The 24,162-nt window shown below is 34.8% G+C and overlaps 1 protein-coding gene across 1 annotated transcript in view; it reads right to left on the minus strand.

Annotated features, from left to right (window-relative positions):
- The window catches only part of Ndufaf2 (NADH:ubiquinone oxidoreductase complex assembly factor 2), a 198,520-nt gene that overhangs the window by 55,462 nt on the left and 118,896 nt on the right, over positions 1-24,162 (minus strand). Inside the window, exon 3 of the mRNA XM_004862893.3 lies at positions 11,479-11,519. Within this exon, the coding sequence (XP_004862950.1) occupies positions 11,479-11,519 (41 nt within the window). The remainder of the gene's footprint in view (positions 1-11,478; positions 11,520-24,162) is intronic.

Raw genomic sequence — 24,162 nt, forward strand, 5'->3', positions numbered from 1 at the left:
TTTGTACTAACAGAGGCAAGGTGCACACAGATTACAAAATGAGTTGGTCCACTGAATTTAATTACCTGATACTGACCATTTGCATTTTGTGTTCATGTCTACTAAATGCAATTTTGGTTTTTATATAGCTGATGTTAAATAAGTGATCCCAGAGAAAAGGAACATGATACTGGAAAGAGTGGAACATGGACGGAAACCCAAAATAAAGGTGTGCTCTGAAGGTGATCCCTGCTGTGGGGACTGGGATCTTTCGAGGAGGAATGTTTAATATACTTATACTGTCTGACTGTGCTTGAACTGTTTGCTCAAGGGACAGAAAGGGAGCTTTCACCCATTAGCTCCTAAGCATTACTGGTCAAGGGCTACCTGTATGTTAACTCTCTCACATCCCATGCTACGGTGTCAGAGGAGAGGGCATACTCAGTCTGGCTCTTGTGGGATTACACTTGTGAGCAGCTCGATGCTGCAGCAAGGCTGTGGTACAAGGTGGAAGGGGAGGATGTGAGGCAGGGTGCAGGGAGGATGTGAGGCAGGGTGCAGGAAGCATCCCGTACAGGGCTCCTATAAGATTGTTTCTTTTTCTCCTGGGATTGGGAATTAAAACTAATCTTGAACTATAGAAAAAGTAGCTATATTTTTAAAAATTCAAATATGGTACATTTTTAAAATTCAAATATATTAAACTGTTCTATCATGATGAGAAAACAGAATCAGCACTTAGGCCATAACAATGGGAAGACAAAGATATAAAAGAAAATTACACAAATTCTGCAAAGCAAACACTCAAAGTTCTAGAGTGTTGCTGTCCAAAGTAGATTAACATGTCCCTGCTGGCTTGACCATGGGTGGTACATGTATGACTGCTCCACTGGGCAGTTTGAATGACCTAACTGGGCTGTGCCATGACACCTCCTGGGACAGTCATGTGTGTACTACTCGTGGTCTGGCAGTGAGACACACGAATTATGGCTCCATAAAAATGATAGTTTGAATGTGGAGCTCAGAATTGTATCTGTACTTCATATCAAATCAAGATTTTTACAGATTTTACTAACTAATAAAATAACAGCAGATATCACTTATTAAGCACTTATTTTGAATTAGGGACTGGCTAAGCACTATTTTTTTGTTTTGTTTTGTTTTGTTTTTTGGTTCTAGGGTTTGAATCTAGGGCCTCGCACATGCTAGACAAGTATCCTACCATTGAGCTACACCTACTCTTTTTATTTTAAGACAAGGTTTTGCTAAGTTACCCAGGATGGCCTCAAAGTTATGATACTCCTGTCAGCCTCCCGAGTGGCTGGGATTAAGCTGTGTGACAGCATGCTCAGCTTCGGGAAGCACTTTTAAAAAATATTTTTTATTAGTACATGTTTGCAGTACATGGTGATTACATTCCTCGTGGGAAGGTGGCAATGTGTGTAACATATCCTAATTCTTTTTTCATCCTCTTCTCTTTTCCTTCAACTCTCCTCCATCTCTTCTTTGCATCTGCAAAAGGCCTATCTCCCTATTCCTATTTTCATTTTGTTCTTTGTTTATATTTGGAGTTTCTCATATAAAAGAAACCATGTGATATTTAAGCTTGTATGTCTGATTTATTTCACTTAACAGTATGGTCTCAAAGTGTATCCATTTTCCTACAAATAACTCAAGTTTGTTCTTTATGGCAGTGTAGTGCTCCAAACCTGTCAGTTCAGTTCAGTAGGTTAAAAAACTATTCTGAGGATGAGTAATTTTTAAACTTTTGAACTGTGGGCTTTAGTGAGTGTATCAGTCAGGGTTTTCCAGATAAAATGGTGGAAGAGACAGAGGGAAGAGTTAATGTTGCAGGTTGAGTCTAAAAGTAATCTGCAGGTTGAATTCTGCCTTCCTCAAGTGCTATCAGGGCTTCTTCCTTTAAAGGTTTAAACACATGTGCAACAAATATATACATGTAACAGTAAATATTCTTAGGATATTGTTATTTTTCAGTAGTACTAGGGATTAAGCCCAGGGAGCACTGAACTACATCCCTAGCCCTAGGTTTTTTTTTTTGTTTTCTTCGTTTTTTTTGAGATGGGATCTCCTTATGTTGCCCAAGTTGGTCTTAAACTTGTGATCCTCCTGCCTCAGCATCTCGAGTACTTGGGATTATGGGCATATGCCACTGTGCCATGTTCTTAGCAAGTTTTTGTAGGAAGATATTTTCTGTTATGTGTTTTTTTTTCAACTTCATTAAAAAGAGATAAAATACCTATAACCCACTAATTTGATTTTACAACCCACTACCATATCACATTGATAAAAAAATCCTGCCCTCAATAGATAATACATCTATTTACTCATGTTTTATAAGGTTGGCAAAGAAATGCATCACAACAACACCTGAATCTAGTATTTAAAAAGGAAATAAGTGTGTTTGAAAATATGAACATATGTATATCAGAATATATAAAATATCAAGTTTCTTATCACTATAGGAACAACATACTTAGCAAATGGATATAGCATTTTATGACCATTGTGATAAAAATTTGAGAAAAAAATCAAGCATTCCTAAATTGGGTGTGGTAGCACACAACTGTTATGCTAGTACTAGGGAGGCTGAGGCAGAAGGATTTTGAGGCTTTTCTACGTAGTAAGTTCAATGCCAGCCTGGCTTACATAATGAGACCCTATCTCAAAAAGCCAAACCAAACTAATCAACCAAACATCAGCAACAGCAACAGCAACAACAAACAGACATGCCTAAATATATAATAAAATCTGAGACAATCAACTATGGCTTCGTATCCTACAGAGTATGTCACCAATATAAATGAATAAGATTTTCTTAAACAACATTATTTTCCCCATTAAAAAATTAAATTGCAATAGCACTCATTTTTTTAAAACTTAGATTGTATAAAATCATTACTTCTCCAGCATGCAGAGCAAATGAGAAAAAACAGAAGATGTTTGGTGAGATAACTGAGAAAAGCACAGATTCAAAACTCTAACCTCATGGTGACTACCTTAAGGGTTTTTACTGTGGATCTAAACCTGTTTTAAAACCTGAGACTTGTCTTAGCAAGTGATGATATGATTCAGAAGGTTAACTGCAGTATTCAGAACTAATTATGTGAATATATATATATATATATATATATATATATATATTTTTTTTTTTTTTTTGGTACCAGGGATAGAACTCGGGACCTTGTGCTTGCGAGGCAGGTGGTAGAACCACTGAGCTAAATCCCCGGCCCAATTCTGTATATTTTTTAATAAGCATCGAAAAAGTTTTGGTTAATCTTAACCTGAACATTAATAAATCTAAAAATAATGAATAATAGCACCTTATTTATATACAAGTTTTAAAAAGCTTATATTCTGAACCTTAAAAGTCAGATAAAGGTCAAAATTGAGGGGGGAAAGTGCTAGAAATAAACCAAGCTCAACCACAGATCTCAGCTTTGCATAGATATACATAAGAAGCAACTCTTTAAGACTAAGAAAAGTGCAGGTGCGATCCTTGGAATCTGACATACTATTTCTTAGTAAAACCCACCTAAAACCAGTTTTTTGAAAACTAAAACAATTTTTAACAAACTAGCATAAACAACACTTACATAATTGATAAATTCCTACATTAGGCAAAATAGCTTATTGGTTAAGAATATACTCTGAGGAGCTCAAAACATTAAAATGATTCAATTTCATTTCTTACCACCTTTTTTCTAAAGAAGTTTGATAAATTTTATTATATTCTTATAATTTTCACAGAGCTAGAGGTGAATATTGAGGAAGATACACAGAAAAAAAGACACCTCTAAATGTTAGTTATGTGTGAAGCACTTCTTTTTATTCATTTTGACAGTTAAGTGAAAAGAGAACACAAAAGTGTAAGTACATCACAGTTACAATTATGTACTAATATATGCATGAGTAAATTAACTTATTACAATTAAGAGCCATAGGATTTGGGGTAATTTATTTTTATTTTATCATATCCACCCCACCCCCCATCGAACTCAGGACCTTGCGCTTGCCAGGCAGACACGGCACCACTGAACTACACCCCTAGTCTCTGGAGTAATTTAATAAAATAAAGGAAAAAGTCAAGTGAGATCATAGTACTAACCAAGACAGACAGTTATAAAAGGGCTCAATAGTTAAACTGGTAGCTGTACCCGCTAGCCACGTCTGGTTAGAAACAATCCCCACCTCTGCCTGAGCCAAGACACATGTGCATGAGTCAGGTATGAGGGAGCTCAACTGACAGGCATTACACTGACCAGGAGGGGGCTTCCTTTGAGGGTAATGGTAAAACCCTTTCAGCCATGTTTTATTTGTTTGTTTGTTTCTCTCTTGGGGAGGTGGAAATGCCAGTAGGTAAATAAACAACGGGATGTTGAACAAGCTCAAGATATACTCTAACCCTGGAAGTAAAAGATCCCAGAATAATGATCACAGAACATAAGATGAACTTGTGTAAACCTGAAATAAAATCTGGTTTCTGAGGGTAATATGCGAATATATTTTCTTTGCAACTTGAAAATATCAGACTATTTCAGTTTTGGAAAGGGGGAAAAATGATACTAAAAACAGAATATAAATATAATTCAACAGTGTTATGTCAAATATATCTAGGTCAAGGTAGCACAGGCAAAAAAAAGCCTACAAAGAAATTATGCTAGTTATTAAGTATATACTAGGTGCTTCGTGATAAGTAATTGAATGAATAATAAATCCATTTAAGGATTTTAAAAGGAATTCCAAAAATTAAGCCACACTGATTTGTTTTTTATGCATATTGCTAGGATAATTCCTTAAGTGCTTTGGTATTTTCAGATTTCACATATCTCTTTTTTCAATTTTTCAGAATATCTTATTTTTATAACAGGGCCCTAACACGTTCTCTTAAAATACATGATTCAGGGTTTTACTGTATACTTTTAAAACTATAATAATTTCATGTATAGAAATAAATACAGCTAATACGTGCCTGTGTATTCACCATCCAACTTAAACTCTACAGACAGGATCAAAGCCCTCTGTGATCCCCTCCTCCAACAATCTCCTTCCTCAGAGGTTAACAACTGCCCTAAATTTCATATCTATCTTCTCATACATTTTCAATGCTTTTACTCTATAAAAAATATCAGCAGTGGTTTTCTTAATTCTTGCACTCGTATCTCCTAAGACTTTTAAAAAACTGTACCACCTTGTACATTTCAGCTGACACAAATAATGGTAAAGGATGCATTTCTAGCTTATTGTATATTGAATGCATGCTCTTAATTTTTTTGTCAAAGCCTTGGAGCTGCAGTTTAGCTTATTCATTTTACAGAAAATATAACCATATAATGTAATCAGCAGAGCTAGTCCTCATTGTCAAACCCAATCAGCCAAATCTGACTTAGTCTGTCAGAAAAGTCTTAGTTTTAAAATTCAAATAAATGTGTTATCATGCATCCCCATGACAACTTTCTCACTTGTGAATTTTAATTTTAAGATAATAAATGGATAGCTAGCTAGGCAGGTGGACAAAGAAGCTCTAAGTCAGTGATGGCAAACCTTTAAGAGCTTTTAATGATAACAAACAAGTCAGCTGTGGCACCTGTGCCATAGGTTTGCCACGGCTGCTGTAAGTCATGGATTCTTGCCATGAATTTGTGGCCTAGATGAAATCATGTGTTGCCCCCGCCAATCATTTTTACTGAAGCTTTCTCTGCTTTGCTCTCTAGGGACTCTCCCTCAGGTGAGATTCACTTTCCAATCACTTCCTTGGTGACCTAGAGATTTTAAAAATTCAAGGCAAGGGGCCATTGTAACATTTAGTATAGATAAGGGGGTAAGGTTTTCTTTTGAAAGATGGGAGAGTGATGATTTTGAAAGAAGTCAGAAATGAAAACTGGCAGATGAGAAAGAGTTCTCAGGCAGATCATTTTTTGGAAAGGGTGCATATGGAAAGAAAGAACATAGAAATTAATTTTAAAAAGCTATTCATACCCATATATTCCATAGGAAGTCTTTGTGTAGCCAGTGACATAGGTACCCTCTTTGAAAACCACTAATCAGTGGCAGGATTGGCAAACTAGAATCCATCTGCTCACTGTTTCCGTAAAATTTTACTGGACATGGCCACACTCATTTATATACTACCTATAACTGCTTTCATGCCACAACAGCAGAGCTGACTAGCTACTACAGAGATCATTCTGCTCACAAAGCCTAAAATAGTTGCTATCAGGTGTTCTGTAAAAAAATTTGCCGCCCCTCACATATAGTACTGTTCATGCCTTTAAAACTTCTTTTTTCAATCAAAATTATACATTCACATAGTTCATAGGGCTAAATCACTCAAAAAGACTTGTTGAAGCCAGACATGGTGGCACACGCCTGTAATCCTAGCACTCGGAGGCTGAGGCAGGAGGAGCACTGTGAGATCAAGGCTAGTCTGGGCTACATAGTGAGAAGCTATTACCAAAAAAAAAAACAAACGAAAAAGAAAAACGTATAAAAACTTGTTATAAAAAATAGTATCTCCACTCTTTTACATGATGTTTCATTGTTTACTCTCAGTGCTGGGGATCAAACCCAGGACCTCGCACATTTTAGGCAAGCTCTCTACTACTGAGCTACATTCTCAACCCTTACTTAATGCTTATGGTTATAGTGTAGGCCAAACCAAAAAGCCAAAACAGTGTCCTGAAGTTATAAAGTAAGCTCTGCTTTTAAACATTCCATAATATTTAAATAATATTCTTATATTATTCTTTCATTTTTCAGTTCTAAGCCATGTATTTTAACTTCTCATTGTTGGAAATGAGGGCTTTGTCTCACTTTTCCTTTCCATGTACTTACTTACAAGTCCACCTGATATATTTTGATGTATTAGGGTACTCTATTTCATGATTTTGGAAAAAGAATTGCTCATGGATCCTCCTTACTCATATTACTGATATGGTTGCCCTCATATTCTAGTATACTTAGCCTAAGTTATAATTTTCTTTCTTGATCTTACTCCTCCCTTTTTCTTTGTTTACTCCTTTAGTAACTTCCAGAAAGTTTCTAAAAGATAAATCTATGGGAATTTGCTCCTCTAAAAAAGTTTATTCCATAAAGTTTATTCCATCTCAAACTTAGATGGTATCTTTGGGTACAGAATTCTAGGCTGGCACTCACTACTCATTCAAATGTTGAAGGAACTCATTGTCTAGCTTCTGGTGTCGCTAGTCCTCTAGTTTTCTTTCCTGTTTTCCATTTGTCTTTCTGCACTACTTTATAAGAAACTGCTTCAATACAAAGTGTAACACTTCCATTAAATATTTCATTTCTATTATACTTCTTTTTCCAAGAACTTTTTATTTGTTGAATATTCCTTCGCTCATGTAGTATTATGTGCTTGTTTCATGATTGCAAAACCTTCTCTTACCTCTGAAGAGAGTAATGAGCTTAAGTTTTTAAGTAGTTTTATTTGAGTTACCTTTGCCTGGTTATACGTGTAAATTTCTGTTTTTACACTCTCCTCCAATGTTGGATATTTCTAGATAAATCTGGAAGCTCTGGTGCCATAGATGAGACTTGTCAACTCAATTTCATTGTACAGTAATTTAATTGTGCCCTCTTCTTGGCTGGTCAGAATCCCCAAGAGAAGTATCTTCTAATACCCTGCCTGGAGCATAAGGGTCTTTATTCCTGGATCTTAGTAAGGAAAAAATAAATCTAGAGGTCTCATTTTCAGTATGCACGTTTTCATTTAATACCTTTATTTTCAGAATGGTGCTTCCTCCCTCAAATTTGTCAGGAAAACAGTCTGAACTGTTTTCTCTTTCCCAAGTATAAACATGCAGTTTTCAACTGGATAGAGAAAAAGAAATTGCCTGGTTGTACACTACCACAAGGGAATTTAACAGCATCTTTTTTTTCTCAAATTTAACACTGATATAAGGCTATCATTTAATACACGATTTATGTTCAAATTCCATCAATTACCTCAAGTTTTTTACCCACTCTGGAATCACGTTACATTTAGCTGTTATATTTATCAATCTTTCTTAGTTGTTCATGACACTGATATAACTGGTCTTGAGTTTTATGAAATGTCCTGCAATTTAGATTTTCTGGTTGTTTTCTCATGATTACATAAGGATTATGCATTTTTGGAAGAACACTATATTATTCTCAGTTCCTTGAACAAGGAGGAACACATAATGTCAGGCTTATTCTACTTGGTAAAACTTTTGAACATTTTGAGGTGATAGCCACTAGATTTTTTTTTTTTTACTAGAAAGGTCCTTTTATCCTCCTTTGTAACTAATAACTAAAATATAAGGAGATACTTTGAGACTGTGTAAACAGGCTACTACCCAAAAAGAATATGAACTTATGGCTTGAGTGCACATTGATGATTTTTCCTGGAATCAATTATTGCTTTGGTAGTAAAAGAAATGTTGATTTTCCAATTCTTACTATTTCACATTTACTGGTTGAAATCTAATTGGCCTTAAACAAATTTTAAACCATGCCATGGTTTATAATATCAGCTCAACTCCATTTTCAAAGTTTCCTGGCACTATCAGTTACTGAGCATTCTGGGGTTCTGTGCTTCAAATTGGGTTATTTCAGGACTGCTTCATTGCAGACTAGGGTTCATTATGCTCACTTCTGCTACAGTTCTTACTGTCTGTCTATCTTCCAAAACATGGTTAGGCTTTGTCTCAATATTCTTTGACCTTGTGGGTTTCTGTCTTTAAAAATATACTGTTATTTTCATTACATTTGAAAAAGTAAACTCATGTGTTTTATCCACCATCTTTACTTGAATGCCCACTGTTTTTTCCCTGCTTTCAAACTTTATAGAAATGATACACTGTGTGAAATCTTTTGGAATTTGCTTTTTGCTCAATATCATGTTTCTGAAATTTATCTATGCTGATACACACAGCTCTAGTTCATTTTTTAAGGAATGATGTAATATCTCAGTGTTATATATAATGATGTTATATCCTGTGCTGAAATTTTAAAAAAATCAGTTTCCACTACATTCCTAAAAATAATATAGTTAAGATTTGGGTTGGGAATAGGTGATCTATTTTTCGAGAAGAACATAACTTCCATCTTTGCAATTTAAGTCAATAGGAAAGTAAGATTATATATTCAGAATGTCAGTCCCAAGACATTTCAATTATGTAACTTATAAAATGAGCCTAATAATACCAAGCACAGAGAACTCAATGTCAGTTACTTGGAGATAACACTGAAATGAGTCTCAGGAATTCAAAAATAAGATTCCTCTCCGAATGTTAACTGTAAGACTGACACATTATAGGTCAGAGAAAAGAAATGAAAAGAGTAAAACAAAAGAATAACTACGGGGTCAGCAACTGGGTAGAATTTGCCTTATAATTCATTAAATGTTTCATTTTAATTTGGTTATTTGTATACATTTTTGAAGTTGTTTTTTTTTTTTGCTTAGTATGGTATATCCAGGATCTGCGACTGGAGAATTTAGAAGTGACAGCAGTAGAACGGGGTTTGGTGATGGTAAGAACTAAGATGATATTTTAATAGAAATAGCTGTTCACTTGAGGCAGGGACGCTAGTGTGGATGAAGAACTGACCAGCTAAGACTTGGGAAGACACTGAAGGGAGAAGACTATAAGCCAGGTTCTAATTTCTACCATCAGTGTGGGAAAGTGGCCTGGATGTTGACAAAGATAAAAATGATGACCAGGTACAGAGAAATACACTTGGATCACAAAGCTCCTCCAATTCTTTAGGCTCACCAAATGGAAGGATATTTTGGTAGTACCTAGGAAAAGCAAGAAGTTGACCCTATCTTCTGTAGGGAGTTGGAAAGCGAGCACAACTCCAGGCCTTGTCCACAGTGACCAACCTCTTCCCACCTGGCTTCACCTCCCAACGTCACACCCATGATCCATTCACCTCCCCAAAGTCCCACCTATCAGTGCATGAGGCCTTGGGGGAACTTCTACATATAAACCGTAACAGTGCCAAGGAAAGTTTCTAAAAATATTAATGATGAATGGCAATTTGCTGATAAAGAAATAGAAATTGCTGATATCTAATAAAGAGAGTCAGGAGGAAAGAAAAGGTGTGTGTGTGTGTGTGTGTGTGTGTGTGTGTACATGTATGTGTACTAGGGAGAATAGAGAGAAGAAAAAGAACATTGTGATTAATAGTTTGATAAAAAGGAGGCAACATGAGAGGGCTCCTTCTGGATAATCAAGAATGATGAGAATAAGTGTCACGGATGAGGAATGACTTGGTCTCGTTGTTCTGACTGGAGCTTGTTTGAAGTGCAAGAATTACCTAAATTTTACAGGAGTGGTTCATAGTTCTGGGGTACAGAAAGTACCTCTCCCTCTGGGAATAATAACTTTTATTATGGCAAAGAGAAGAGGGAATTAGAAAGGCTTCTCTATCCGTATGACTGCTGTAAACCATTGGAGATATGTCTGAATCTTTGATTGCAATTAAAAAAAATTATTCCAAAGATTATTGATGGTGAAAAGAAGGGTCTGAAAAAAGGAGCCGAAGGCAGAAGCAACATACAAAGCTAGAAATGGGCCAAAAGACGTGCTCACTCAGACTGCCCAAAGGATCACTGCTGAAGTCAGTGTAAGAGGAATGGAACAAGCAATGACAGAACTGTCAGGTAAATGGGTCACCACTCTCAACAGGGAGGCCGAGTGCTAGAGCCCATTTATGTTGTCACCAGATTTAGAGTTGTGAGGAAATAGGGAAGCGAGGCCCTAGATAGTACAAAGTACAAAGGGAGTAAACTTGGAGATTTTCATTTTATGAAGTACATTTATTTCTTACAAAATAACTTTAGAACACATTATGCTATTGTTTTAAACTAAAAATTATGAAATAATCATGTTTTTGAAGCACATGTACCATAGCATTTTATTCTACATCAAAGCAGTAAGTTTTAAATAAAAATTAAACTTAACTATTAATTACTGACTACTACATACTACTTGCTAATTGTGTATTTTTAAGGTTCTTTAGATATGTGCTAGAGTTAAATATATAAAATTAAGGGTAATATAAGGACATGTTTGGATAAAACCAAGATTCTGAGTTTCTCAAACTTTTGAACCAAATATTGGTAACAGAAAAATGAACTCCATGGACCCAGAAGAAATAACTGGATGTGAGCTATAGCAAGTCTAAATTTTCTAAAAAGTATATTTTATATTTTAAAAATTTTATTATTTCACAATAATTTATAGGAATTTTGTTATATTCCATAAAATAGCCATTTATTTTATCAAACAATTTTATTGTATTATTAGTATATTAATACTTTATTATTAAATATTTAAAATTATTTTCTATGAACTACAATTTACACCTTGTTAAAGATGCACCATATTTTTTCCTTGAGGCTTCAAGTATCTTTTGGAGTACAAACTCTCAATTGACAAGTACAGTATTACAAACACAGGCTACTTGAATGCCTTCGTTTTGTATTCTTACCTCCATGGTAGGTGGAGTATTTCTTTTTCTTCTCATCCAAGCTAGAAAGAAAAATAATACTTAAGTGTTGGTTCTCTGTAGTTTATGTAAACACTGCATTCACTTATGCATAAAAATATTTTTTAGCACCTACTAACATTATTTTACATACTAGAGATGCAGAAGGGATTGAACAGGTCAAGGTCCCTCCTCTATAGCAGCACGTGCACTACTGAAGGGCGTTCAGAAGATAGCACAGAAACTTAACCTATCAAGTGGTGGTTGGTGTCATGAAGAAATACAACAGTGGAGGAAAGACAAGCAGGGGGTAATTTCATATCTTTAAATTCACAGCTCATAATCACCTGAATTCAATTTAGTACATTTATAGCATATAGGCCAAATGACAATATAGCAAACTTCAAGGTATTAAAAAATTACATTATTCTGGAAGTTTAAATTAGTTATTGTTCAATTTAGCAAGGAAAGGACATAGAAAAAGTTTTTATTACAAAGATTTCTCTTCTCCAGCAAGCAGCTACCTCCCATGCTTGAAGCATCATCAGGCTTTAGCTCTAACACTTGGAAGACAGCTGCAGAGATAGCGCAGCACATTTGTGAGTGCATGTTGGGTACTGGGCACTATGCTCAATGCTTCAGAGAAAAAAGAAAGGAGGAGAGAGCTGCCTCTGGGGAAGTTGTCAAAACCACATGGAAGACACAGCAGAGCATAGTGCTTAGGAGAATAAGTTCTAGAGCCAGATTTTCTGGGTTCAAATTCCAACTCCATCACTTACATGTGGTGTCATCTGGGACAATTTACTTAATTTTCTAAGCATTAGATTCCCTATTTGTCAAATGAAAACTGTAATAGTATTACAGTACACTAAACTATACACACATACACACACACACACACACACACACACACACTTACCCCAACCCAGTACAAAGTAAACATAAAAGAGTCAAGCAAAGGGCAGTAATATCTGCTTGGCATATCAGGATATAAGAAAATATACTGTAGGGAATATGGTGTTTAGAAAGTAGAAAACCACAGTTTTATTATTCTATTTGACTAAATCTTCATTATAAAATTTGAAGTATGCTTATTGTACACAGGAATTAAATAACTTTCCCAAGTTTATAAAATAAATAGTAACGGTGGGATTTGAATCCAGATCTGATCCTGTCTCTGGCTCTAAAAACCATCCATGCTCTACTGAGCAGTCTTTTGGACTTTAGTGAGAAACATGCAAAGAACAGTAATCAGGAGAGAAACAGGTAAGACCTTAATTATACGTCACAAAATAAGAATTATGGATCTTACTTTACAGATTGGGAAACTAAAGCTCAGTCAGATTAAGTAACTTGCCTATGCATCTAATTAGTAGCAGACTGGAAACTAAACCCTGGTTGAAATGGCTGTAAAAACTTGAGCTCTGTCCATTTACCAGCCAACTTTATTTCAGATCAGCCTTACTAGCTTGCCTTTTATCATCTAAGTACTAAGGGCAGTGAGACCTATCCTTGTAAAAGTCCAGCACTGAGTAGTTGAGGGTGTAGAAGCAGCAACATTTAACTGTCGGTCTGTGATCATTTCCTTCCGTTTTCTTGCACTGATCACATATATGTATCTCCAATATAGTTCCAATGTTTTCCATTCTGTTTCTGAACTTCCATCCCTGATGTTCTTTCCTGAATTCTCTTTCGCTCTTATTTGGCCCATTTCTACCAAAACTTGTATAGATTTTATATTCCCTGTTAGACTGTAAGGTTGTCATGGGCAGGATATATCCACAGGACATCTATTTTTCTATCACCTAAAAGCCTTGAAAGACTGGGTTCTTAATATAGTCCTTGAATAAATACTTCTACTATAAAAATATTCATTGTAATAGGATTCTGACCTTTATTAGAAAATTCAGCATACCATGCAGTTGAGGAAATAAGTGATTTATAAAATTTTTCAATTGTTTCTTTATAGTTAAAATAAGTTACTTCCCTATACTTGTGGATTTTTTTTCTAGGAAAGAAGCTTCATTAAAATAATTCAATATGAGTAACATACTTATAAAAGATTTTAAGCAATAAATCCTCAATTTTATTTTTGATTAGAAAGTTAATTCAGAACAATAAACAGCTAGTACAGGGCTCAGTGAACTTTAGCCTGTAAACCAAATTCAGCCCATTGCTTGTTTTTACATATTTAAATGACTGAAAAAAGAAATCTATAGTACAATTTTCATAACACATGACACATGAAAATTGTACAGAATTCAAAATTGCAGTGTCTTTAAATAAGGTTTCATTGAAACACAGTCATACTCATTTGTATCTATGGCTGCTATGTGCTACAACAGCAGTGCTGAGCAGTTGTAACAGACGAGTAATGCAAAAAGCCTAAAATGCTTACTACCATCTGGTCCTTACAAGAAAAAGTTTGGGCTGAAGATGTGACTCAGTGCTGGAGTGCTTCCCTAGCATGTCCAAGTTCCTGAGTTTAGTCCCTAGCAACACACACACATACACACACACACACACACACACACAGAGCCTTATGCTAGGGCTATCATTAAGTATAATGCCTTTATCAACAATCATGTATCCTGATGAAAAAAACCTTTCATATTGTCTAAAATAAGTCATTATGAATGAATACATTGTTACGGTTTATGTCTAAACATTCTCCCCAAAGTCTCACGCAGTCATAGGTGGGGCTTTTCAGAGGTGGCTGGATCTGGAGTGTGTGATGCTGGGATCAAGGGTGTGTGATTACTAAATCACTCCACTGATTGGTTTGATATAGTTCTGGTTAGGATTGAAAGTACCTTATCCTGGGTGTGAGGGCTTTCCACCCTAATGGTGGGTAGGCTGGATAAGATAAAAAGAACAGAAAGAGGGTTGCTGCTTTTTGCTTACTGCCTTGCTGTTTTCTGCCTTCTGCCTGCCATGAACTGTTTCTTCTCCATGAGGTCTCTCTGCCATGCTACCCTGCCTTGCAGCCAGTCAACTATGAACTAAAACCTCTACAAACTGTGAGCTAAATAAACCTTCCTTCCTTTAACTTTGGGTACTGGATATTTTGTCTCAATGAGAAAAGTAACTAAGACATACACTTTTATAGTCTATAAACAAACACCAGTGGGTATAATAAGATCAGATGAAAAAGTGTAATGACATAATGTGCACTGTCATCATGAAAAGAAACCCTCAAAATAACAATATGTCTTATATGTGAGTTTATAATACAGCTTTTACAGTTCTCTTGGAATGTTAGGAAAAGAAAAATGCTTTAATTGAACCAAATCATTAAAAAAATTCCAAGTATGTAAAAATGTTGGGGAAACTCGGATATGTGTTTTCTAAAGTTTACATGTTTTAAGTTTATAAAATTCATTCATAAATGTAAGACGGTAATAGAACTCAAGTGCTGGTTGTATCAAATAACACCTGGTCTATTCACTGTCAAGGGAAATTATTCTCTAAGGAAAGATATAAGGGCTTCCTTTAGTTTCATTTTAAAGGATCATGTAAAGGATCTTTAGTTATATAGATATATAAATGCAACTGCTGAAATAAATGTGTTTATGATTCCACAATAACCACACTTTTAAGATATCTTGAAATGATAGTTGGTCCCACTACTGTTTGTCATGTAACCATTAAATGTTAAAGCTGGAAATCTTAAAAATGATCACTCATTTATATAATCAGACCCACTTTCCCAACTTCTATAAGCAACATAGGAAATGTCCTGCTAAAGGCTGGCAAAGGTTAGGTGAAAGATAGAATAGAAGAAGGGATTACTATTAAATCATTATTTTTAAACCTCAAAACAATCTGAAAGAGAACCTCTATCCAATTATAAACTATATACTGATTTTGCCACTGCTAATTATATCAAGCTAGATTTTATACCAGTCCTCATTATAATATAGTATAATTATTTGAAGAGAATTTAGCAAAATAACTGGACAGTTTATGCCTTAAGATCCTAATATTCTTTCACCAATACTTATTTGCATTCTCATCAGTATGCATGAGATTTTCATTGAACTTTAATACTCCTATTGGAACATGACAATATATAATGAGTGTAAAGTGAGCATGCAAATTAAAACTCTCATTAATCACTAAGAGAGACTGGAAGAAGCAGGCAGAAAAATACTTCAAGAAGCATACATTCTTCAAATCTCCACAGGTACTAAAAATATCCAGTACACTTATAAACACTGCCAACAGGCTATGGTTAAATGATATTCATCACCAGATTCAGTAGGTGAGTATTCAGAACCAAAAGTCATCAACAGAGATATTACATTAGAAATACCTGTCATTTACTTAAGGATGAGACTATTTAAAAGATGACCTTTGCCAGTTCTGAGTTTTCTTCATAAGAAATGATGAATTTTTAAAAATCTATATTTTCAACTGTAAAAAATTCTTCAAATGATATATTATGAAATGAGCCATTTTCTGATTACTGGTGTTTTTTTGGGGGGTGTGTCTCAGGGCTTGGACCCATGGCCTCTCCACTAAGCTACATCCCCACCCCTTTTTAATATTTTAAGGCTGGATTTCACTAAGTTTCCCAGGCTGGGCTCAAACTTGCCATTTTCCTGCCTCAGTCTCCCAGAGTGCTGAGATTACAGGCATGTACCACCATGCCCAGCTGGTTACTTCCCTATAAGTATATATTAAGGATGTTATTAGTTTAAGTTGGCATATAAAGTTACAAATTTTAGGATGCTCATACTTGTTAGTATTTTTCTTAATCAAATTTATAGATATGTTATATTACAAAACAGTAAAGGTAGTCTTAAGTGTACAATTTCACAAAATCTGACTAATACGTATTCCCTATGACCAGCATCACACTCAGTACAGAGAACATTTTCTTTACCCACCTCCCCCCAAAAAAGTTCCCTGGTGTCTGTTTACATGCACTCACCTCACCCTATCCAAGCCAAGCCCCCAGGCAACAAGGGATATACTTCTGTCATTGTGGCTCAGTTTCGTTTTCTCTATTTGTAAAGGAATCTTTGGCAGTATGTATTTTTTTAACATCTGCCTTATTTCATGCATCAGAATGTCCTTGAGGTTCATCCATGTTACTGTGTATAGAAGAGTCTCTTAAGGTAGACTCCACACCTTCTGCTTACTGATATGCATGCTATATGATCCCTTCCTACTGAGGGCAAGACCTTGACTTAGTGCTAACTATGAAGACATGGCACAGGTGATGGGACATATGTGATTACATGATTATGTTTAAAAAAAAAAAAGACTACAGCACCCATCTTGTGACAGACTTTTGCTCCCTTACTGGTTATTAAAAAAAAAAAAAGCAATCATGTTGAGAAACTCCATAAGGCAAGAAGAGATTGTGGTAACCGTTAGGATTCAGGGTGGCCTTGAGACAACATCCAGTGAAAAACTGAAGCTCGCAGTCCTACAACTGTAAGGAACTGAATGCAGTCAACAACCACCCAAGTGAGAAGGTGGATCTTTGCCTTGTTAAGCCACCAGATGAAAACTCAACCCTGGCTGACACCTTGATCACAGTCTCACAAGATCTTATGTAGAGAACCCATCTAAGCTGTGCCTTTGCTCCTAACTCACAGAAATTGAATGATAATGTGTTGTTTCAAGCTGCTAATTTTGTGGTAAAATTGACAAACAAAAGTAAAAAAATACATACAATAAGCTTATCAGCAGTTCCTTTTCAATGCACTGAAGTATGACATTCACTTATCTATTCAGTAATTAGATGAATATTTGGGTAGTTTTCAATTTTGGGTTATTAGGAATAAAACTGCTATGAAGGATTTGGGTACAAGTATTTTGGGTGGACTTATGTCTTTATGTTCTGGGGAAATAGCTAACAGAATTTCTAGGTTATAGAATAACTGAAATTTATGAAAATTTAAGGTACTTTATATTGGTGAAGTATCTATTCAAATCTTTTGCCCATTCTTAAATTCTGACCTTTCTCAGCAGCAAACTAAATAAAATGGATTTATATTAAGTTAAAGCCTTCAATCTTATTTTTTCCAAAAAAGGTTATAGGTATATTTTATACACTGATATAAATCAACGTAGAACAATATTTTTAAAAGCCTGGAATATTTTGATTAGTGATACAATGAATCTATAGATCAATCTGATGAGAACATTGTTTAAATATTGACTCTTCAGATCTGTGAAAATTATGTCTTTTATTTAAGTGTTCTTTAATTTTCTCTGCAATGTGTTTTATTTTTTCAATGTTTAGATCTAGATATAGTTTTGTATATTTATCCTTACGTAGTTCACATTTTTAAGCATATTTTAATACTATAAATTAAAACTATGGTTAGCAATTATTTGGTATTAAAATGTAGATATTCAACTGACTTTACTGTATTGATTGCCTTAATAACCTGAAAATGTACCACTTATGGGCCAGGAATGTAGCTCAGTGGTGCCTGCCTTCCTCGCAAGTGCAAGGTCTGAAGTTCAAACTCCAGTACTGCAAATAACAAAAACAACAAAGAAAATGTACTATCTACTAATTTTTGTTATTCATTTAGTTATTCACTCATTAATTTTGTACACTGGAGACAGTGTACATTATATGTAATCATGTCATCTGTGAATACAGTCTTCTTTGTCTTTTTGAATTTGTTTATTTTTTTTATTTCCTATTATATTACCTAGGATTTTTCAAAATTATATGAAATAAAAAAGTGACTTGTTTTTTGTCTAGTTCTCAATCTTAGGGGGAAAGCATTCTCTCTTTAATCATTAACTGTGAGTTTAACTATAACTTTTTCTTTCTTAATACTCATAACCAGGTTGAGGAACTTCTTTTTCATCTCAAGTCTGAGGAATTTTTAGTCATAAATGTGTTGACTTTTGTCAAATGTTTTCCTATACCAACTGAAATTAACAATGTTTTTTTCTTTTAATATGCTCAATATAAACTGGATTTTCAAATGCCAAACCAAACTTGATTTCTGCTCAAGCAGTAGCTGGCCTCCCTAGGACCATAGCTGCAGCATACTGAATGCCTAGATGATTGAACTTGAGCGTGGGATGGAGAGGGCTTAGTCAGACCTGAGTGAGCAGGGCATCTTGGGGCTCTTTTCTCAAAGCAAAGTCTTTCAAGGCAGTTTAAACTTTTATACCCTTGAACCTGATATGGGTAGGGTCTGACCAATTCTTGAGATGCCCTCTAAGCATGTTTCCTATTATTCTGGTAAAAGTATAAGGCTTCTTTGTATTGGCAATTATCTTTTCAGGAACTACACATTCTTGGCTCCAGTTTTACACTTAAGCACTTATTTTCTGGCCAAACTGTTAGGTTTTTCAAATCTTTCTGCTCTGTAAACAAACTAATTGAGTTAAACAGGACAATACAAGACATGAAGGATCACTTTGGTAAAAAATTAGAAGTATGAGATGAAAACAAGCAGAAATACATGATATGGAAAATATGGGTAGCAGACTTGACCAATGTGAGAATAGAGTGTCGGAAATAGAAGACAAGGTAGATATAGTAGATCATAAACTCAATATCAAAATGACAAGACACCATGTAAGATGGATCTAACACCTACTAGTTAACTCAAAACAACAAGCCCCCCAAACAACCTTAGAATTATAGAAATAAAGAAAAAAGTAGAACACAATAGGTACAAAAATTTTATTCACTGAAATCATAGTAGAAAAAACTTCAAATCTAGGGAAAAAATTCATTTACACACAAGAAATACATATAACCCAAACAGCCAAAACCAGGAAAAAAACCTCTCCCCTACATGTCATAATAAAAATTCTAGTAATTCAACAAAAGGAGAAAATACTATAAAAAAGCTGTAAGAGAAAAATAGCAAGTAACTTATAAAAGCAAACCTTTGGAATAACTAGATTTCTCAGCACAAACCTTAAATGCCAGGAGAATCTGTAATGAATTTTTTCAAGACTTAAAACAAAATGACTATCAATCCAAACTTTTATAACCTGCAAAAATAGCCAACACCAGATAGGAAACAGCTACAGAGGGGGAAAGCAAACTGGAAGATTGGCAGAAGATTCCTATAAAAAAGGAGCTTCCTCAACTTGATGAAAGGCATCTATGAGAAAAACCTACAGAAAACATAATATTTAAAGGTTAAAGATAGAATCCTTTCTCACTATGATCAGGAACAACACAAGAATTTGCACTCATTTCTTTATTTCATAGTGTAACGGAGGTTCTGGCCAATGCAAATAGACAAAGGGAAAAATGGCACCTAGGTTGGAAAGAATAAAAAATGTCTTCATTCACAGACAATATAATCTTCTGTGTAAAAAATCTGATTAAACTAACAAACAACTATGAACGAATTAAGTAAAGCCTTAGGCTATAAGACCAATATCCAAAAATGTACTGCATATTTATATAAAAACAACAATAAGAAATATGAAATTAAAAAGTCAATATCCTGAGTTTGATCCCCAGTACCAAAAAAAAAGTCAATATCAATTATAATAGCATTAAGAGTGTAAAATGTTTAGGAATAAATCTAACAAAAGATGTGTAATATATGTACAGCAAAAACTAAAAACTTTGCTAAGAGAATTAAAAGCCTAGAAAAATAAAGAAACATGTAACGTTCAGGAGTCTGAAGATTCTTATTAAATTGTCAATTATTTACAAAGCACAATTAAAATTCTAGGATGGATTTTGTAGAAACTAACAAGCTGATTCTAAAATTCGTATGGAAATGCAAAAAAACCTAGAATCATCAAAACAATTTCAAAAAAGAATTCAATGTTGGGAAACTAAGTTATTGTTATCAAGACTTAAAAAGTTGTAGTTATAAAGGAACTGAGGCCCTCAGTTAAACAGTCAGAGGGATCCTGAAGCCAAGCAACAGCTAACTGAGTGAGCTTGGAAGTATATCTCCTGTGGCCAGATAACAGCCACACAACTGAACTTGAAAGTGCATCATGCCTGAGCAGAGGCTTGCGATGATTACACATACAAATTTTTGAGAGATTCAGGAACAAGACAAGGATGTCCATTATCACCACTTTTGTTCAAAATAGTTCTTGAAACACTAGCTATAGCAATTATACAAGAGAAAGAAATAAAAGGGATGTGGATAGGGAAGGAAGAAGTTAAATTATCATTATTTGCAAATGACATGATCCTTTACAAAGAAGACGCCAAAAACTCTGTCAAAAGACCCCTAGAACTAATAATCAAATTCAGTTATGTAGCAGGATATAAAGTCAATACTCAAAAATCAATAGTATACCAACAACAAACTTACTCAGAGGGAATTTAGGGAAACAATACCTTTAATAATAGCATCAAGAAAAATGAAATTCAGTAAAACCTTGGTTTGTGAGAATAATTTGTTCTGTTCATAATCCAAAAGCACTTATATATCAAATTGTATATCAAAGTGGGGGGGGAGAATAATTTGTGCTTATGTGACATTTGGCATGATGTACTACTTGTACTGTATGACATTGCTCTTTTCTCAAGTTAAAATTTCTTAGAAATGCTTGGTCATCTTGTGGAATACTTGAAGACCAAGTAACTTGCAATCCAAGGTTTGACTATACTTAGGAATTAAACTAACCAAGGAAGTGGAAGATCTCTTCAACAAAAACTACAGTACTCTGAAAAAGGCGATTGAAGGGGATATCAGAAAATGGAAAGATATCCTCTGTTCCTGGATAGGCAGAACCAATATAGTTAAAATGGCTATGCTTCCAAAATTTTTATATAGATTTAATGCACCCCCAATAAAGATACCAATAACATTTCTTACAGAACCAGAGAAAAGTAATCCTAAAATTCATATGGAACTAGAAGAGACCTAGAATACCAAAAGCAATTCTGAGCAACAAGGGCAAGGCAGGGGACATCACAATCCCGGACCTGAAGTTATAATACAAAGCTACAGTCATAAAAACAGCATGGTACTGGCAAAAAAGCAGACTTGTGGATCAATGGAACAGAATAGAAGATACAGAAACAACTCCAGCCACACTCAGTTACATGATTTTTGACAAAAGGTCAAATCTCTTAGCTGGAGGAAAGGTAGACTCTTTAACAAATGGTGCTGGAAAAATTGGCTATCCACATGCCAACAACTGAACTTAAATCTGAATCTCTCACCATACACTAAACTAAAATATACATAAATCAAAGATCTAAACATTAGAGCAGAAACAATCTGCTGGAAGACAAAATATGTAAAACTCTCAAAATGGGTATAAGCAATAAAACCCCAGTTGTGCAAGAAATAATACCAATAATCAACACATGGGATCACATTAAATTAAAAAGTTTTTTGTGCAGCAAAAAAAAAAAAACACCAACAAAGTGAAGAGACAACCTAAAGAATGAGAAAAAAAATTTGCCAGCTACTCCTCAAAGAACTAACATCTGGAATATGTAAGAGCTCAAAATATTATATAGCCCCCAAATTAAAAAAACCAATAAAATAGTCATCTGAAATGAATAGACTTATCAGAAAAAGAAATACAACTAGCCAATAAATACATGAAAAATGTTCAACATCACCAGCCATTAGGGAAATGCAAATTAAAATAATATTAAGACTCCATCTCACCCTAGTAAGAATGGCTACCATCAAGAAATCAACAAACAACAAATGCTGACAAAGCTGTCTGAAGAAAAGAACACTGTAGAAGACTACTCTGTTAGTGGGAGTGTAAACTGATACAACCTCTATGGAAATAAGTATGGAAATTCCTAAAAAAATTAAAAATAAAAACCTCCTTTGATCCAGATAGTCCCTTTCGCGTATCTTCCCCAAAATGTTTAAAACGTCATATCTCAGTGATGTATGTGTACTCATGTTTCTAGCAGCATAATTTATAATAGCTAAATCCTATATGCCCATCAACAGATGAAAGGATAAAGAAAATGTGGTATTTATACACAATGGAGTATTAGTCTGCCATTAAGAAAGATAAATTTGAGGCATTTGTAGAAAAATGAAGGTACTTTGAGACCATAATGTTCAGCAAAGTAAATCAGACACATAAGCTTGAACATTGTATAGCTTCCCTTATATAAAAAAGTTAATAGGAGAAAAGACAGAGAGTAAAAAGAATAAAGTTATCCTATTCCAAGTATGTTTTCTGCTGTCAGTTTCTGGTTTCACTCCAAAATGGTGTGAAAGTTCACTTCATGGGCCAGGGATTTAGCTCAGTAGCACCGTGCCTGCCTCGCAAGTGCATGGTCCTGAGTTTGATCCTTGGTATGGGGGAGGGGGGAGTTCACTTCATAAGATTTCCATTTCTTTTTTTTTTTGGTACTGTGGATTGAACTCAGGACCTTGCGCTTGGAAGGCAGGCAACAGCACCACTGAGCTAAATCCCCGGCCCAAGATTTCCACTTCTTTGGCTATGTTAAGGTCTTTAATGTTGCTGTAAGTGTGGTCTAGTTTGAATTTTTTAAATTCTCAGAAAAAAAAAACCAGGGTTAAAGAAAATCATATTTATATATTGACTTTATATTCATAAATCTTGCTGAATGCTCTAATTACTTATCATTTATTAATTTACTTGGTTTTGTTATGTCAACATTCAAATAATCTAATGGCAGTTGGTTTTTTCTCTCAGTGTTCTAACCTGTTATTTCTTTTTCTTATTTTATTTTGTTGACCAGAACTTCCAAAAAATGGAATGGTACTTGTAGCATGCATCTTCGTTTCATTCTGAATTTCTTTTTTTTCTTTTTGGTACCGGGGATCGAACTCCGGTCCTTGCGCTTGCGAGGCAGGCGGCGAAACCACTGAGCTAAATCCCCAGCCCTCATTTCTGAATTTCTGATGTTACACATTTCAGTAGCTTTCTTACTGAAAATTTTGTTAAAGGTGGTGTCTATTCATAACTTGCAAAGCTCCGTATTTTAAAACATTACCAATAAATACTGAATTTAATAAAAAGAATTAGATACAATTTTTTGAGAGATTCTATATAAGAACTATATACATATGTTATAGATTAAAGTTAATAATTTCAATGAAACTTCATAAGATTATTCAGTACGTAGTACTATACTATATTCTACAAATAAGTCCAAGAGTTTTCTATATTTTTGGAAACAATTGCTCTGGTCTACTATTCCATATCTTTCTTCTTAATATAGACTATTTTCAGCAAGTCAGCAAAGTCCTCACAATATCACTTCCTTAGATACAGTACTTAAGTTTCAAGTGGATTCACTCAACAGATAAGTGACTGAATTTATACTTATATTATAAAAAATGTTGAAAATATGATGAGCAAGGTAAGGACTTTATCTTAAAGAATCTTTAAATCCAGGGAGAGGAGGGTAGAAAAGTAAACAGGGAATCCTCTATACTGTGTATGATGGGGGAGGCACAAAGTGAGTGGGGAAAAAACCCCAAAAGAACACCCAATCTAGCACTAGGGTAGTGGGTGGGGGGTCAGAAAAGACTTCCAAAAAGAGTCAATGTCTACTCCAAAACTTGGAGGATTAGTAGGACTTAGCCAACTTATCAAGGAGGTAGGCAATACAATATAATGTTAAAAGGGCTGGAGGTGTAGCTTTCTGGCATGGAATTTGCCTAGTATGCACAAAGCCATAGGTTCAGCCTCCAGCACTGAAGAAAAAAATAAACATTTTGAAGACAGATATTATGGATTCAAATATTGGCTCTAGCT

Source organism: Heterocephalus glaber, unplaced genomic scaffold, assembly GCF_053883595.1.
Source record: "Heterocephalus glaber isolate CG9 unplaced genomic scaffold, H.glaber_assembly_v1.0 deba00001543, whole genome shotgun sequence".
Taxonomy (NCBI): domain Eukaryota; kingdom Metazoa; phylum Chordata; class Mammalia; order Rodentia; family Bathyergidae; genus Heterocephalus; species Heterocephalus glaber.